This window comes from Lithobates pipiens, unplaced genomic scaffold (genome assembly GCF_037356315.1).
Source record: "Lithobates pipiens isolate NorthernLeopardFrog02 unplaced genomic scaffold, aLitPip1_a1.2 Scaffold_23, whole genome shotgun sequence".
NCBI classification, from domain to species: domain Eukaryota; kingdom Metazoa; phylum Chordata; class Amphibia; order Anura; family Ranidae; genus Lithobates; species Lithobates pipiens.
Genome location: NW_027507785.1, coordinates 250,143,921 through 250,163,332, shown reverse-complemented (window position 1 = coordinate 250,163,332; position 19,412 = coordinate 250,143,921). Strand labels below are relative to the sequence as shown.

General features: G+C 42.3%; 1 protein-coding gene across 1 annotated transcript in view; it reads right to left on the bottom strand.

The window, feature by feature from the left end:
- Positions 1-3,826: 3,826 nt before the first annotated feature.
- The window catches only part of LOC143928253 (dimethylaniline monooxygenase [N-oxide-forming] 2-like), a 34,495-nt gene continuing 18,909 nt past the window's right edge, over positions 3,827-19,412 (bottom strand). The window contains exons 8-9 of the mRNA XM_077453015.1: positions 7,433-7,505; positions 3,827-4,739 (exon numbers count right to left, since the gene is read on the bottom strand). Of these exons, the coding sequence (XP_077309141.1) occupies positions 4,307-4,739; positions 7,433-7,505 (506 nt within the window). The 3' untranslated portion in view covers positions 3,827-4,306. The remainder of the gene's footprint in view (positions 4,740-7,432; positions 7,506-19,412) is intronic.

Genomic DNA, 19,412 nt, shown 5'->3' with positions numbered 1-19,412 from the left:
TCATCATTGCGCCCCGTATCTTGTTCGACTGTTACTATTCCCACGAGCCTGGCAATGACTATGGAATCCCTTCACCTACATGACATTTGGCGACTCCACCACCCGACCGACCGAGAATTTTCCTTTTACTCTTATCCCCACAATGTATTTTCTAGGATTGATTATTTTTTTAGCTCTAATGACTTAATCCCCTTCCTTCCGAAAGCGGAAATTCATGACATAGCTATATCAGACCATGCTCCGATCTCAGTGACTCTAGAGACCCCCGACATACACCCTAATCCCTAAATATGGCGTTTCCCCTCCTATTTGCAACACAACGCAGACTTTCAAGCTTACATGACGAAAGAATGGGCATCCTATTCGCAGACGAACGCAATACATGCTGATAACCCACACTTGTTCTGGGACGCAGGTAAGGCGTTCCTTAGGGGGCGCATTATCTCTTATGCATCCTCATTCAAGAAACACGCCCTGTCTCAATACAAAGCCTCCAGTTCCAGATTACATCAGGCCCAGCGAGCGCTCTATGCCTTAAACTCCCCCAAAAATCGTGAGGCCTGGCATACAGCCAAGCAGTCATTTGACACTTGGGCCGAAACCTTGGAAACCACTAAACAAGCTCACTTCGATGCCACTCTACACAAATTTGGCAATAAGGCTGGCAAGCTTCTTGCCAGACTATGCAAGGGAACCTACCGCCCCACGGTCATATCGTCGCTACGCGACCCCGATGGCACAGTCACGACCACTCAGAAGGGCATCAATGCGGCGATGCTCCGCTTTTATTCCACCCTCTATGCGGCGGACCCTGTTAACCGACCCACGGCTCGCGACTTCCTCGACGAAGTACAATTGACCCGAGTATCTCCCTCTCAACTCGATTCGCTAAACGCCCCCATTTCCCCCTCGGAGATATCCGATACGATTCGTAAGCTAGCTTCCTCCAAAGCCCCAGGCCCGGATGGCCTATCAGGCGAGTTCTATAAATCTTTAAACGCACTTCTAACCCCGACCCTGGCCGATGTCTACCAACATATATGGTCTGGTGGCCCCTATCTCCCGTCCGGTAATCAAGCAATTATTAAGTTGTTAGAAAAAAAGGGGAAAGACCCACAAGAGCCTGGGTCATATAGACCCATCTCGCTTCTAAATCTTGATGTCAAAATTCTTTCCAAAATAATAGCTAATAGGCTGGCTGACATCATCCCCTCCCTGATCCACTCCGCCCAGTCAGGTTTTGTCAAGGGCAGAACGGCAACTATTAATATCAGGAAGGTGATGATGGCACTAGAACATGCTAGATGTAACCCTACCAGCGATCTAGCTATTATTACTCTAGATGCCGAAAAGGCTTTTGACAATGTCAATTTTGAATGGCTTTCCATGGTACTGGGGGATATGGGTTTCACCGGACCCTTTCTACACCTGATCAGCTCCATGTACACCTCCCCTGCAGCCAGACTGGTGGCCGCTGGCCTCCTCTCGGATGAGTTCCGGCTACATAAGGGAACCAGACAAGGTTGCCCCCTGTCCCCACTCCTCTTTAACCTGGCCTTGGAGCCGCTTTCCAGATACCTGACATATAAAGCTCCGCTACACGGGATCGAAATCGGGTCGCACAAATTAAAAACCTCCCTCTTTGCTGACGACGTCTTGATATTTTCCGCCAACCCTTCAGCAGACATGCCCACGATTAAATCCTTATTTGACCGTTTCAGACAGTGCTCGGGACTACGTATTAACTACTCCAAGAGCGAAATACTCCCCTTGGGATCCCTTCCACCTCCGACATGGGCAAACCACTCCATTTTCAAAGTAGCTAGAACTCATATCACATACTTGGGCATTAAGATAGGGAGGCTCCCCTCGTCTCTCTACCACCTGAACTACCCCCCCCTCTTTGCCAAACTTATACAGGAATTGGACAACTGGATGGATCTGCCTCTTTCGCTCTTGGGAAGGTGCCACTTGGTAAAAATGGTCAGCTTTGCACGCCTCCTGTATCCCCTTCAGACGATACCTTTACTCCTTAGGCATAAGGATACAAAACTTTTAAACTCAGCAATCTCTAAATTCTTGTGGCGAGGCAAGAGACCACGCATAGCCTTCTCTAAACTTCACCTTCCCAGGAGCGAAGGGGGTATTAACCTTCCCAATCTTAGAATGTATAACCTAGCATGTCTTTTGAGGGTAGGTCTGGACTGGATAACCCAAAAATCCCGCTGCTCAAATTACCCACTGGAAGCTGCAATGACCCATCCTTACTCCCTAGCTGCTCTTCTCCACTGCAAATGGAAACAATTAGATCCGTCACTGCAACACAACCTTTTACTGAGAGACACGGCTATTGCCTGGAGAGAAACACGGAAGAGCCTTAAGCTGTCTCCCTTCATCTCTAGACATCTCCCGATACAGGGTAACCCGAACTTTACCCCGGGGCTGGACCGCCAACCCTATGAAACATGGCGTCAACAGGGCCTCGACACCTTCTTCTCCTTATGTGACCCGGACTCTGGTCGAGCACTTCCCTTCCGCCGGCTAGCTGTCAAGTTCTCCTTGCCAGATTCATCCGCCTTCCACCATGGCCAATGCCTCAGCTTCTTGCAGAAAACTTGCAGGGCGGAACATGCAAGATTCCAATCCTCTTTCATCGAAATACTTCTCCACAAAGACTCTTATGGCATCTCTGATATCTACAAACCTCTACTACTGAATACTACACCCTCTCTGGAATCATCCTCGGTCTCTAACTGGGCCAAAGATTTCCCAAGTACCGATATTGTGGATAAGATCCTACACGGACTCCAATCAGTCTATAATTTGGTCCCAAATGAAACTTGGAGGGAAACCCAACTAAAAATTGCACATCGAGCACACATACATTTTCTACCTTCCTCACCTTCGTGTCAATCCGCTACTTCTTTGTGCCCTCTATGCCAGCATCCTAGACCCTCCCTTACTCACCGCTATTGGTCTTGCCTGGTCATCTCCTCATTCTGGGATGGAATTTTGGCTTTTATCAAGATAACACTCCTGAAACTCCCCAAGGACCCGCTACTCCTCATCTTTGGGTATTGGGACCCCAAACTGCTACCTTGGTCGACTACCCCCACACCTCTGGGCAAGGAGTGGGCCTTGCTCTGCCTGTTACTCGCTAGGAGAACCATTCTAGCCAACTGGACAACCACGACTAAACCCTCTGTCCCACAAGTCGACAGGGAACTTATGCACCTCCTCTTTCGGGACAAATTGAATACTAGCCTTCTTCACGCAAAAGCCAAACTACGCTTTCACAACAGATGGGGCTTGTATATGGCATCTAAACTCACCCCACAGGAACGAGCCCACCTTGAGGACCACTCCTTCATCCATAAGGGACATGCGCCAACGGCGATAGTCGCTGCAACCTAAAACCGTACCAAGCGGGTCTCATCACCTTTCATGGACAGCTGGGATCTGTGCAGCACCTCTCCCCCCCCAATATGCAATGAGCTACACCTGCTACTGACCACTCCCCCCCTCCCTGCCCCCCCCCACGGTTATTTTATTTCATATTTATTTTATTTCACTCTGCCTGTCTCTGTATGTCAACTTACATTCAGTCTTAATTTCCTCCAGTTTCATTATATATGAACTGGATATAATTAATTTTATCAAGATTTTGAATTTTAAAGGGTCATAGCGCTAGAGCAGTTCTGTTAGGGATTTATTGAATTTTCCAATTGTAGCTCTCTATTATGTAACTTTTGGAAAAACAAGCCAAAGCTGTTTGGTCACGTAGACAATTTATATTTACTTAGTAGACACTCATCTTATCAAGACAAACCATTACACATAAACTTTATTACCAAATGCCAGACTTGATTTCAACACAATTAAACACATGGTTAACCATTACATTTTTATAGGTTAGAAAATTTAGCAGATTATGTTATGAGTGTATTAACATATTCTTTATCAGATACAGCCTGCATATACCGTATAAAGAACAAACATAACTGTGCTTATTCACCTGTATAAAACTATAAACAGATCTAATTTAAAGAAACATTAACCATAATTATAAGGACTATTTACAGTCCATTAAACTGACCACATTCACTTACAGCACTAAAAAACTTTGAAAAAAACTTGGTTTTGGGTCCAGAAGGTTGCAAACATTCATTATTTTCCTGATACCATCAAATAAAATCCTATGAAACATCACTTTATAATATTTTTAATTAAATATGTTCTTATTTTGTCATCTTGCACAATTTTATTTTTGATGGTTTATTGTATATGATCATAGTTATACCAATGTTCATTTAATCCAGGAGAAATTTCTAGTCCACAAGGTATCCCTGAAATCATGTAACCATGTAAAATTCCTGCTTTGTTCGCGCTGTGAAAAAGCCTTTGTGCCAAACCACAAGGCTGTCACTACAGCACAGATCACTAACATTCTGTTAAATCGTGTCCAGGATTGTGGCTCTTTATTCAACATACGGGTTCTAGTTGGTTGAAATGTTCTTTTCCACTGGTTAAGGATGGCATTTCTTGCTCCAGACCACTTCCCAGGCCCAGTGAGCCTCATCTGGTAAGGTGTGCATGGTCCAAAGAATACTTGCCATGCCAGTTTTGGGTCTGTGAGAAAAAGATATAGCATATTGGGGTGGACCCCAATCTCCTTAGAGATTGCATCAATATAATCAATATAGTGTATCTGCAGAACTTGTGTTCTTCCTGCACCAAACCTACAAAAACAATACATATTGTTATTGCTAAAGAAAACCTAAAGTGCTCAATAAATTATTTACTTCACTTTTGAGTTAAGGGTCGGTGTAAATAGCAATGACTGTGGCTTCCACCAAATAGTCACTGCAGGTGAATCCATGTGATTTAAAGCACATGTACCATAAGGATTCAACTGCAGTGAATGGTTTGCAAATAGGTTTGTTTTGTTATTGGTTTTCTTTGTAGCTGTTCTATTTCTTTTTTACTTCTATTCAATGTCCTGCTTTTAGACCTGCAATTTGTAGAACCTTTTTCTACTTTTGTGAGCAACTGGTAGCTTTTGCGTGTGTAGCACCCTCTAGTGTGTGCTACTAGAATTCAAAGTAGGTAAACTACTGTATAGTCTGGCCCAGGGATAAACCTGAGTCAATGAATCTGGGTCAGGGTTATTAGAAGCCAGGGCTGCATGACTCATCCTGAAAACTCTCTGGTGCCTCCCCCATTTGTAGAAAGTTGGAGAATGTTCTAGAGGGTAGTGGGCAGAAGATAGGAGGGGTTGCCTTGAATATTTAGGGCCCCTAGCCAATCCCAGTGTTGGGGACCTGGCAGAGAACTAAGGAGCCCTTAAATATACATGAGCCATGCCCGTAAGAGAGTTGGGTGGAAGATGGAGAAGCAGTGCTGGCCTGGAAGGGTCCCACCACAGGAGGCATTTGAAGGAATCATAACCAGAGAGCCAGCAGAGAGAACAAGGGAAGACAGTGAGTAGATCAGCATAGTGCAGGGACAGACAAGGGGGGAGACTACCAGCTGTAACAGTCTTCATCCATCCTTGCCCTGGGGAGTCTCCAGGGGTGTGTCAGTCAGGAGTGGAAAGCAGCAAGGTGGGCTAGCATTTCTGAAAGCAGTAGAACTAGGATCAGTGTCTACGGAGAGCAGAAGATTATGTGAGATGCTGTTCACTCTACATGTGCTACTTTACCAAGGCAGTTCCAAACCTGTAATAGGCTGTTCCTGAACTAGAGACTGTTAGTTCCCCAGGAGTGAATCAGCAGGAGAGGTGCAAGGGAGCCAAGCCAAGTTTCTGCAGGTGGAAGGAAGAAGAGGAATCTGTAAATAGGGAGGAAGTTGCCCCTGGTTTTGTTTGTTGGACATTTTGAAGTTTGGCATAGCCGATCACTATGTCTGGGTGCAAGAAGAAAATGCTGTGTGACTGGCTGTGCAGCAGTGGGGAACCCTGACATCAGCAACTCCTACGGGGGTAGTGCTACACGTGTTTAAACATATAATTCTAACAAATACATGTAAATGAATGTGCCCTATTTAAAGCCCAGTGCAAGCCAAGATTTTGTAGTTAGTTTTTAAGTGGGGGGGGGGGGGGGGGGTTTAACTCGTCTCTCTGACTTCGTTGCTGCCTATGAAATTGGGCAATGTCTTCTCACTTATGTCACTGTCTCTGTTCACATAATGTTCTATTCACTGATCCCCTGACAGCCCATTAGGAAGTAAAAAAATCATCCAATGGGGACACACATAGAAAAAAAAACTAACAGTGGTTCTAGCCAGTGGTGGCCCGTGCATTGTAGGTGCACGGGCGTCACCCCCCGAAACCTCTGCTGCCCTCCCTATTCATGTGCCCAGCCTCTTTCAGGACGCAGAACACATGAAATACTATGTCAGGCATAGGCAGGGGGTGTGTATTTTGAAGCACATGATTAGAGAGGCTCTAATAGGCTTCAAAATGGGATGGGCTTGTGGTGCAGAGCACTGCATCCCGATCCAACCCTGTTGTATGGCATAGTGAATGAATTTTCACACTAACGTTCTTCCCTGTCAATCAGCAGGCAGGTCAGTGAGACCTGTCTCCCGATTGGCCAAAGCATTAGGAGATCCTACGCTTTGGCGGGAGAGGAAACGTGGCAGAGGAAGCCTGTGGAGCAAAACGAACACTGGACCCGCAGCCGCCGCTTCCCACCGAGGAGGAGAGCCACTGCTTCCCGCTGAGGAGGAGAGCCGCAGAGGAGGAGAGACACTGAGGAGGACAGCCACTGCTTCCCACCGAGGAGGAGAGCCGCTGAGGAGTGCCCCATCACTCCAGGAGAGGAGCAGAGCCCTGCCACATGAGTGGTAAGTGCCACCGTGCCCGACCATAGAGGGGGGTTAGTGAAGTGACAGCCAAGCCAGGGGATGCTCCTGGCTGCATTTGCTGGGTACAAGTGGCACATTTGTTTGGCACAAGTGGCTGCATTTGATGGGCACAAGTGGCTGCATTTGATGGGCACAAGTGGCTGCATTTGATGGGCACAAACGGCTGCATATGATGGGGCACAATTGGCTGCATATGATGGGCACAAGTGGCTGCAGATGATGGGGCACAGTGGCTGCATATGATGGGGCAGGAGTGGCTGCAGATGATGGGGCAGAAGTGGCTGCATATGATGGGGCACAAGTGGCTGCATATGATGGGGAACAGTGGCTGCATATGATGGGACACAGTGGCTACGTTTGATGGGCACAATGGCTGCATTTGATTGGCATAGTGGCTGCATTTGATGAGCACAGTGAGTCTGCAATTGATGGGGGGGGGGGTTCAGTATTTTTCAGTTTGTTTGCGCCCCCCAAAAAATTTGAGCACCAGCTATCACTGGTTCCAACCATTACTTAGTGAAAGGCAAAAAGGGGTTTTGGCTGGAATCTTAAATTAATCTATTACCATTTAGTCTTTTTGTCCTTCCATTTAGAATCACAATTTTCCATCATTCTTGCAGTTGGTAGAAGAACAGCCCCTGTTTTTTAAAAAAAATAGTTTTTTGTAGAAATGATTTGAGTGGAAAGATGTCATAAAAACAACAAGAAGCTGAAGAAACCTATGCACAACTTCAGTTCAGTACAATATATATTCTTAGTATGTGCAATTATTAAACAGCAGTTAACATGAAACTAGGACAGCATACTTTGAACAATGACCTTCTACCATAAGCCAATTTTTTTTTCAACAACAACTTAGCAATAAAAAAAAACTGCAAAATCCCATAGCAGAATATAGTGATGTCTGACCTGGGTGGCAACAAGGGAAAGAACAATGGCTGGTTACTAGAAAATGCTGCCCTGAGGCACCCTGTAGCACAGATTTTACCACTTCATACTCTCTATGGACAACAGTTTTAACATTTCCACTATAAGCCTGTATCTATATACAAAACTTTTTTATTTATTTATATGGAATATGGAAATGTTAGAACCACTGTCAGGTTTCATGACTATCTAGGACCAGTGGTGGCCGGGGCACAAGGTTTTCACACCCCCACTCCCATTCCGCACCATCTGTGTGGCCGTGCATTCTGCGGGGCGCAGGACTAACGTGTCTCCACCAGGTCTGTCACCCCCTCACAAGCACGTGACCACATCCCTAGGCCCTAATTGGCCAGTTTCAGATTGTCCTTGGGGCTCAGAGCACTGTGCTATGAACCCTCCCACCCTGCGATACCAGCAAATCAGCATCAGCTTCTGGCTTCTCGGCAATCAGGACAGGGAGACCCAGAACCCGGAAGGAAGACTGGGCAATGCAATTATTTTAGTAAATATAAACTGTTAAAAACCTTTTCTCATCAGCAGTATATAACAGGTTTGTGACTTGTATCAGTGTCTGGCTGAGCACTGGTTAGGAGGAGTTTTTTTTACAAATCCCTGTGCTGTCAGAGAAGAGGAGACATGCTGTTTGTTTCTAATAAGTAGGAACAGTGAAATGTCTCCTCTCCTACTCAGTCCTATCCCTATACAGTTAGAACACACTGAGGGAACATACATTTAACCCCTTAATCGCCCCCTAGTGTTAACCCCTTCCCTGCCAGTGTCATTTGCACTGTAATCAGTGCATTTTTATAGCACTGATCGCTGTATAAATGTCAATGCTCCCAAAAATGTGTCAAAAGTGTCTGATCTGACCGCCATAATGTTTCAATACTGCTAAAAATTGCAGCTCACCTCCATTACTAGTAAAAAAAAATATAATAAAAATGCCATAAATCTTTCCCATAGTTTGTAGACACTATAGCTTTTGCGCAAACCAATCAATATACGCTTAATGTGATTTTTTTTTTAGATGTAGAAGAATATATCTTGGCCTAAACTGATGAAGAAATGTGTTTTTTAAAAACATTTTTGGGGATATTTATTATAGCAAAAAGTAAAAAATATTGTTTTGTTTTTTTCAAAATTGTTGCTCCTTTTTTGTGTATAGGGCAAAAAAAAATAAAAACCGCAGAGCTGATCAAATAACACCAAAAGAAAGCTCTATTTGTGGAAAAAGAAGGATGAAGATTTTGTGTGGGTACAACATTGCATGACCGCGCAATTACCCGTTAAACTGAGTCAGTCCCAAATTGTAAAAAAGTGCTCTGGTCAGAAAGGGGGTAAAACCTTCCGGGGCTGAAGTGGTTAAAGAGTTTTATTGTAAATAAAAAAAACACATATTTCTATTCTATAATATTACCTTTAAAATTACACTAAAATTATGTTTCTAGAAAAAAACAATGAAATTTATTTCTAAATTTTCCTAATTTTTATGTAATTTAACAGGGCGAGTGCAGGGTCTTTAGGAAGAATTTACTTTTCTTTGTCAGGATGTACAGAAAATAGGAAAATAACTTTCAGCTTTAGAAGGTCATGTTAAAGAATTACAGAGGATACCTCACAGCCTCCCAGAGAATAATGCTTATAAGCTGGAAGATCTTGAAAACTGCCTTTGACATAATAATATTAGGCTGGTGGGTTAACATTACAGAATTTGGGGAAACATGGCTATGGGAGTTGATTGGTAAAGAACATTTTTCTAGGTTCTTTTCAGATGAGAGAGCACATCGAGTACCTAGTAGACATGTGCATTAGTTTTCGTCCGAATGCATTTTCGTCCGAATTTCAGCTATTTTCGTTTTCGTTTTGACAAACGATAACAAAAGCACAGAATCCAAAAAACGAAAGATCTGACATAAATAAATGCTTTATTTTCGTTGTTACAACAGTTGGATATAGAATAGGAGATTCGACATGACTCTGACAATAACAATCTGTGTCTATAGAACCTGTGGTCGAATGTGCCTAACCTTACCTCTATTAGTCCAAGATTATATAGAGAAAATATTCGACAGAGAAAAGATAGAGAAAAAAGATTTGACAGAGAGAAAAGATTCTGCAAGTTACTGTCCTAAAAAGTGTTTGGGGACCCGGGTCCTGCCCCAGGGGACATGTATCAAAGTTTTAAAAACGGCCGTTTTTTCGGGAGCAGTGATTTTAATAATGATTAAAGTGAAACGAAAAAATTGTAAGATTCCTTTAAATTTTGTACGGGGGGGGGGGGGGGGGGGTCTATAGTATGTCTGTGAAGGGGCGCATGTTTCTGGTGCTTAGAACTGTTCCTGCACAAAGTGTCATTTATGCAGGAAAAAAAGTCCTTTAAAATCACTCGCAGCTATTATGAATTGTCGGCTCCATAATACAGAGAACACTCATTGAAAGTCATTGACCCTTCAGGTCTGGTATGGATATTAAGGGGAACCCCGTGTCAAATTTTAAAAAAAATTGACGTGGGGGTCCCCCTAAAAATCCATACCAGACCCTTTATCCGAGCACGCAACCTGGCAGGCTGCAGGAAAAGAGGGGGGACGAGAGAGCAGCCCCCCTCCCTCCTGAACCATACCAGGCCACATGCCCTCAACATTGGGAGGATGCTTTGGGGGTCTATGACCCCTCAAAGCACCTTGTCCCCATGTTGATGTGGAGAAGGGCCTCATCCCCACAACCCTGGCCAGTGGTTGTGGGGGTCTGCGGGAGGGGGGTTTATCAGAATCTGGAAGCCCCCTTTAACAAGGGGACCCCCACATCCCGCCCCCCCTGTTTGAAATGGTAAGGGGGTACAAAAGTACCCCTACCATTTCACAAAGAAAGTGTAAAAAATATTTAAATAAGACAAACACACTTTTGAAAAATTCCTTTATTAAAAATAAAAAAAATAAAAAAAAGATTCCAGCGATGGTAATCCACTCTTGCTATCCAGCAACTCCGGGGTCCAGTGATGGCTGATCTGAATCAGGGCAGCGAATCCATCCATCTTCTGTCTCCACGGAGGAGACAGTGTGGGGATTCCGGCGGCCTGACGTTTGTTATATGCGGAGGGCGGGGCCACCCGTCACCTGACCCCGCAAGGGGAAACCTGGGCTTCCCTGTGACGTATGGGTGACCTCGCACCCCTCTGATGTAACACAGGCAGGTTTCTGTTACATCAGAGGGGGGCAGGGTCACCCATGCGTCACGGGGAAGCCCGGGTCTGGTATGGATATTTAGGGGGAACCCCACGTCAATTTTTTTTTTATTTGATGCAGCGTTCCCCTTAATATCCATACCAGACCTGAAGGGCCTGGTAATTGAATTTGGGGGACCCCCACGCTTTTTTTTAATTTTTTTTTATCAATGACTTTCAATGAGTGTTCTCTGTATTACGGAGCCGACAATTCATAATAGCTGCGAGTGATTTTAAAGGACTTTTTTCCTGCATAAATGACACTTTGTGCAGGGACAGTTCTAAGCACCAGAAACATGCGCCCCTTCACAGGCATACTATAGACACCCCCCCCCCCCCTACGAAATTTAAAGGAATATTACACTTTTATTGTTTCACTTTAATCATTATTAAAATCACTGCTCCCAAAAAAAACGCCCATTTTTAAAACTTTTTTTTGCATTGATACATGTCCCCTGGGGCAGGACCCGGGTCCCCAAACACTTTTTAGGACAGTAACTTGCATATTAGCCTTTAAAATTAGCACTTTAGATTTTGAACGTTGGAGTCCCATAGACTTTAATAGGGTTCTAAAGTTCACATGAGGTATGCTATATACTAGCTCCGTCGAATCTTCTTTATACATTCGACAGACACCATAAGCCTTCAAAGACAGATTCGACTGTACAAAATATTTTACTCTGCACATGTCTAGTACCTAGTAGGCCATTACCAGCAGACTATGCTGGCAGTGCTGTCCCAAGGCCAGGAGAGGCGGGGCGGCCAGCCTGACACCCCCCTTGTGTGGCAACCAGGGTGGACCGTCCAATGCCCACCCCCCATTGGTAAAATAAAATAAAAAATATTGGCAAGCACTGTTTACCCTCTATTTTCAGGGGAAAAAAAGTGTGTGTTATATGCTGATAAATATGGTATATACCACCCCATACTCCACTTGAAAAACAATTAAATTTTTCTTTTCATAAAACCGATGTTCCTTGGCTAATAGTAGGAGATGTTAATAATTATCTAGACTCTTCTTTAGATAGATTTAGTTTGGCTGCTGCTCTGGTAATTCCAGTATGTACTTCTTTTGCTGGTTATTTTTGGGAGATTGGTCTCATGGATATCTGGAGAATTCACCCATGGGAATAGAATAGACTTGGCATTGGCTACCTCTATGATGCTACCTGTAATATCTGAGGTGACCTATGCAGCTAGAGGATTGTCAGATTGTCACTCCCCTCTGGTTCTTAAGTTAGCTTTAAACTCAATTAAGATTCATACTCTATGGAAAACTTACCCTTATTGGTTTGACCGTTTTCCTTCAAAACAGAAAATAATGCTTGACGTTTTGGCCTACGGTACTGATAGCAAGCCCTCTGTATATTCACGGATCTATTGGAATTTTTTAAAAGCTTATATGAGAGGTTTATTTATCTCTCAAATTTTGGGGATCAAAAAAAGATCTAGGGCTTGGAAACATTTGAAAATGTTTTAAAGGCCTAACTTCAGTATATAGCGAATCCTACCACAGAAACACAACAGAATTGGGTAAAAAAACAACAGATATATGCCAGTATTTCCCATAAAAAAGCCAAACAGAACGTTTTTTTCTTAACCAACCTTATTTTGAGGATGGGGAAAACACAGGCCAACTTTTAGCAGCAATAGTAAAAGCTCAGAAACCAATGACACAAGTAGTAGAACTACAAATTTCTCCAACCAAAATTGCCCAAACAACCTTGGAGATTTCATCAGTATTGTTTGACTTTTATAAAAACATATATAGTAGTAAAGTATCTTATGAGGAGGCTGAACTGAAACTTTCATTAGCGGATAGGGAGATACTGGATCAGCCTTTGACATTAGGGGAGCTCCAACTTGCCTCTGCTAGCTTGCCTAATAATAAAGCTCCAGGTGTAGATGGGCTACCGAGAGAAGTCTATAAGGTTTATGGAAATGATTTGATACCCAAACTTTTAGTGGTATTTAATACTGCACTGGAATGTGGTCATCTTTCCCCTTCTATGAATGAAGCCATTATTATAGTTTTGGTAAAACCAGATAAAACTCCTAATAATCCTGAATCATATCGCCCAATATCACTACTTATGGCAGATGTGAAGCTATTGGCAAAAGTGTTAGCCATTAGCGCCATTAGCTTGGCAAAAGTAATATCTAAGATAGTGCATATAGATCAATCTGATTTTATTCCAAATAGATCTGTAGTGGATATGAGCCTATTTCTTAATTTGCAGGTCCCATCTGAAAATCTGGGTAATAGAGCTTTATTTTTCGCTCGATGCACCAAAAGCTTTTGATAGCATAGAATGGGATTATTTCTGACTTTGTTTAGAACAGTGATGGCGAACCTTGGCACCCCAGATATTTTGAAACTACATTTCCCATGATGCTCATGCACTCTGCAGTGTAGTTGAGCATTGTGGGAAATGTAGTTCTAAAACATCTGGGGTGCCAAGGTTTGTCATCACTGGTTTAGGAAAAAATGTCTATTTGGTTCCCAGTTTATAAAATGGATACAACTCCTTTATGCTGCATCGGTGGCATCTTTTTCACTGCAATGAGGATTAAGATAAGGATGTCCATTACCACCTTTATTTTTTGCAATGGCCCTGGAACAGTTGGCTGCTTCTATCTGCCAGTCAACAAATATTATTGGATTTTGTAGACATTTGAGAGAGGATAAGATTGCCCTATATGCTGATGATACACTTTTATTTTTGGGAGATCAACTCTAAAGGCAGTGATGTCTTTAATTACGATGGCTGGCTCTTTCCCAGGTTTTACAATTATTGGGATAAGTCGGCTCTTTTACCTGTACACCCCCTGGTGAGCAATCTGCCAAACTCTGATTCTCAAATAGCTGTAGTTTCTACATTTAAATATCTAGGCATATAAGTTACATCACAAGTAAATACATATCTGGAGAGGAATTTTTCCCCATTATTTAGGCAGTTTAAGCAAGTGGGGAAAATCTGGAGTAAATTGCCTCTAACGATAATAGGTAGAGCTTATCTGATAAAGATGATATGGATGCCACAATTTCTATATTTGTTACATAACTATCCTGTATGGCTTCCTCAGAATTTTTTTAAGCAAATAGATATATGTTCAGAGAATTTATATGGAGATATAAACACCCCTGAATTAGATTGGAAATATTGCAGTTGGCCAAAGATGAAGGAGGTTTGGCTGTACAGAACGCCAAATTGTATTATCTTGCATCCCAACTTCAGCAATTGAATAGCTGGAATGTTAAAGATTATGAGGAAACCATACAGCAAATGATATTCTCTCAGTTTCCGATAGATCCACAGGTGCAGTTAATAGTAGATCATCACTTCTATAGTAAACATAGTTATCCTACCTTTAATTTAATACATACGATTTTGACTACTATTCAACAAGATACTCAATATGAGGGATATACTCAATATATGGCCATATGGAATAATCTGCAATTAACTGAGGTTGCAAGGCTTGAAAATGTTTTCTTAAAAAAAAAAAAGATGACAAAGAATGGAAAATCAATTTTTGATTCACCTGAATATTTATATTAACCACTCAAAGACCACCTACTGCATATATCACATACCTGTATGTCATTTCATGCAATATATACTGGGGGGGGGCGCACGTGCCCATTTGACAGAGGGGATGCCAATCAGATGTCTGCCTTCCACCTGCGATTGTTCCCCAGAGAGGCAAAACAACAATCTGCCTATGTAAAATAGACAGATCGCTGACAGGGGACTCCCAGTCAGTTCACCCCCCCACACAGTTAGCAAGCACTCCTACGGACACACTTAACCCTTGATCGCCCCTGGCAGTGCCTATTTTTAGCACTGATCACTTTATTAATGTCACTGGTCCCTAAAAATGTGTCAAAAGTGTCAGTCAGGTGTTTGATTTGTCAGCCAGAATGTCGCAGTACCACTAAAAATCACTGATCGCCGCCATTACTAGAAAAATAAATCAATAGATAAAAATGCCATAAAAATATCCCATAGTTTGTAGACGCTATAACTTTTGTGCAAACCAGTCAATATACATTTATTGGGATTTTTTTTACCAAAAATATGTAGCAGAATACATATTGGCCTAAATTGGTGAAGAAATTTGATTTTGGAAAATGTTTTATTGGGTGTGTTTTATAGCAGAAAGTTTTTTTTTTCAAAACTGTCAGTCTTTTTTTGTTTATATAAAAACAGCAGAGATGATCAAATACCACCAAAATAAAGTTCTGTTTGTGGGGGGAGGACATACATTTTATTTGAGTACAGCGTTGCACGACTGTGCAATTGTCAGTTAAAGTAATGCAGTGCCGTATTGCAGAAAATGGCCTCGTCATTAAGGGGGTAAAACCTTCTGGGGCTGAAGTGGTTAGGATTTGTTTAATCTGTAGAGAATAATCCAGGTCAGGATTTCAGACGGTCATTATTTATCAATTGTATGCTTAGGGAAATCAAAAAATAATTAATGTGTTGAGTTGCCTTAATTATGCATTAAATCGCACATACCCAATTGCAGCTTATATGCAGTTTCCCAGAAGAAGAAAAAAACATTAAATTGAAGAATACATCTGCTCTATAACATTTTGATCAAATGAGTGTTGGGACCATACCCTAGCATTTATATAACTTATACATGCACAGATGGTGTCGAAGACCCCCACCTGTTTAGGTATTCTTGTTCCATGTCTGGCCTTTTGAACCGCTTCTGAATCAGTTATCCTCTCTGTCCAAAATGTGCAAAGGTCTTCAACACCCACATTTAATGCTGTTTTATCATCTTTACCTTTGCAATCTGTCAACAATTTTAACTTTCAGCTATGAAACTCAAAGCAAAGTGCATCTAATCCTGAATATTTAAAAGTTTATCAGCCCTTCATTCGTTTTCTTTTATTCAGACTTCTTTCCCATTACTTTCTATTTGACATCCTTCCAGTAACACACTTTCTGTATGAGAATGACCACAGTTACTCACCATACTGCAAAGCAAATAAATACCACGCTAAAATAAAAATATATAAAGAATAGCAGCAACAAAAAACATCAAATATCTCTATGGTGCCAGTAAAATAGTAAAAAATAAGTTGCACTGAATGTAGAAAAATCGTAAATCAAGTGACACATAGTGCAGATAAATAAATAAATGAACAGTGAGCATTCAAAAAATTCATAAACACTGATACGTCTATATAAGTATATTCCGCTGAGAAGTTGATAATTGCAACTCAGATGACACAAGATAAAAAAAATAAAAAATAACCAATGTTTCTACAGTGGTCATTCAAAAGCAATGTCCACATACACAGTCCAATTAATGGATGATGGGTACTCAAATTGATAAATGTGTAGAAAGATGAATAAAGCTGAACGGCAAAAGGATTTTTTAACTGAGGTTATGTATTCCAATGTCCATTAACAATCTCTGGAGGTAGATTCAATGGAGAGAGGAAGACGGGTCTCAATCTGAATATGGAATAAAGCTCTATAAGTGGGAACCCTTACCAGAGAGCATGGACCCCCTCAAGAGCGGAGTCTTCATCACCGGCAGATTGAGCCCTCTGCGGGGACAAGAAGATCTTCTGATACCTCTGTACCTTCCGAAGTCTTCCCGTGATGAACGGAGATCACCCCGGCAGGATGCAGGGAAAGAGCCTGAAACACAAACGCTACAATCTGAAAAAAATACACTCGGGCTCAAAGCCACAAGAACTCCAATAGTGAAGTATCATTTAAAAAAACAGAAAGCCTTTAATGCTAGTAAAACAAGCGGTAGCAACTACGACTAATCATCTACAAGATTAAATTACAAAAAAGCCGGCTAAGCTAAAAAAAGAGTAAAACACCCGTGAACCAGGTTCACATGTGGTGTAATGGCGTCAGCACAAAGCACCGCCCTACATGTTTCGTAATACCTTATGTCTTCCTGGGGCTTGTTTAACTAGCATTCAAGGCTTTCTGTTTTTTCAAACGATACTTCACTATTGGAGTTCTTTTTATTTTTTACACTCGTGGCTTTGAGCCCGAGTGCATTTTTTTCAGATCGTAGCGTTTGTGTGTCAGGCTCTTTCCCTGCATCCTGCTGGGGTGATCTCCGCTCATCACGGGAAGACTTCGGAAAGGTACAGAGGTATCGGAAGATCTACTTGTCCTTGCAGAGGGCTCAATCTGCTGGTGCTGATGACTCAGCTCTTGAGGGGGTCCATGCTCTCTGGTAAGGGTTCACACTTATAGAGCTTTCGTCCATATTCAGATTGAGACCCGTCTTCCTCTCTCCATTGAATCTACCTCCAGCGATTGTTAATGGACATTGGAATACATACCCTCAGTTAAAAAATCCTTTTGCCGTTGAGCTTTATTCATCTTTCTACACATTTATCAATTTGAGTACCCATCATACATTAAGTGGACTATGTATATGCACATTGCTTTTGGATGACCACCGTAGAAACATTGGTTATTTTTTTGTGTCATCTGAGGTGCAATTATCAACTTCTCAGTGCAATATACTTATAAACATGTATCTGTGTTCATGAATTTTTTGAATGCTCACTGTTCAATTATTTATTTATATGCACTATATGTCACTTGATTTGCGATTTTTCCACATTCAGCACAACTTATTTTTTACTACTCACCATTAGGGATGAGCCGAACACCCCCCGGTTCGGTTCGCACCAGAACTTGCGAACGACCCCCGCGTTCGGTACGAACGTTAGAACCCCATTGAAGTCTATGGGACTCGAACGTTCGAATTGGAAAGTGCTAATTTTAACGGCTAATATGGAAGATAGTGTGCTAAAAAGGGTTTGGTGACCTGCCTCCTGCCTCAGGGGACATGGGTCACTGCAAAAAAAAGTTTTAAAAACTACCGTTTTGGCGGGAGCAGTGATTTTAATGACGATTAAAGTGAAAAAAAAAAGTGAAATATTCCTTTAAATATGGTGCCTGGGGGGTGTCTATAGTATGCCTGTGAAGTGCCACGTGTTTCCCGTGTTTAGAACAGTCCCTGCACAAAATGACATTAAACGGAAATAACACCATTTAAAACTGCTTGCGGTTTTAATGTTATATCTGGTTCCTGCAATATGGTTGAAAATCATTCAGAAAAATGGCATGGGTAGCCCTCCCTGCCCATTACCAGCCTATTTGGGTCTTGTACACATATTAAGGGGAACCCCGTACCCATATTAAAAAAAGGAAATGCGTGTGGCCCCCAGGCCCTATATACTCAGAACAGCAGTATACAGGCGGTGCAAACAAGACAGGGACTGTGTAGGTTTGTTGTGTTAAGTTGAATCTGTTTGTCATTTTCAACCGGTACATTTTTAAAGTGTAGCTCCAGTCAAAAAAAATATCTTTAAGCTTTTTGGAAAACATAGGGAAGGGTTATCACCCCTGTATAATTTTGTTTTGTCGTCCATCTTTTTTCATCTCACTTGCTGCTGTCTCCTTGCATTTGCAAGTAGGAGATGTTTGTAAGTTGGATGTTTGAAAGTAGGGGCCTGCCCTATATTATAGCGGTATGTACTGGGTACAGAGCACGCAGACTAGCTCTATTATTAACCACTTGTTAGCCCAATGTTTGCATAAAGTGAAAGATGAAGTTATGCTGAGTAAATAGATATCAAACATGTCACTCTTCAAAATTGCACATGCCCGTGGAATGGCGCCAAACGTCGCTACTTAAAAAATCCCCATAGGCGACGCTTTAAATATTTTTTTACTGGTTACATGTTTTGAGTTGCAGAGGAGGTCTAGGACTAGAATTATTGCTCTCGCTCTAACATTCTCGGCGATACCTCACATGTGTGGCACATGCGAGCACATGGGGACATGGGCGCTTTAATTTTTATTTTATTTTTTTATTGTTCATTTTACTTTATTTTAGTTTGACATTTTTTTTCCCAAAAATATATTTTTGATCACTTTTATTCCTATTACAAGAAATGTAAACATCCCTTGTAATAGGAATATGGGATGACAGGTCCTCTTTACAGTGAAATCCGGGGGGTCAATATGACCCCACATCTCACCTCTAGGCTGGGAAGCCTGAAATAAAAAATTAAAAAAAAGATTCTGGCTTTGATCGTACTGGCGAGTTGGTAGAAGCACCAGAGGGCGGTGAGGGGTGGGGGGCGTCTATGGCTGGGTACTTCAGGGTATCACCGAGTATGGCTGGGTATCTCTGAGTATGGCTGGGTATGGCAATTTATGGCAGGGTATTACAGAGTATTGGCGGGGTACTACAGAGTAATAGCAGGGTACTGCAGAGTATTGGGGGTACTGCAGAGTAATGGCGGGTACTGCAGAGTATTGGGGGGTACTGCAGAGTAATGGCGGGGTACTGCAGAGTAATGGCAGGGTACTGCAGAGTATTGGGGGGT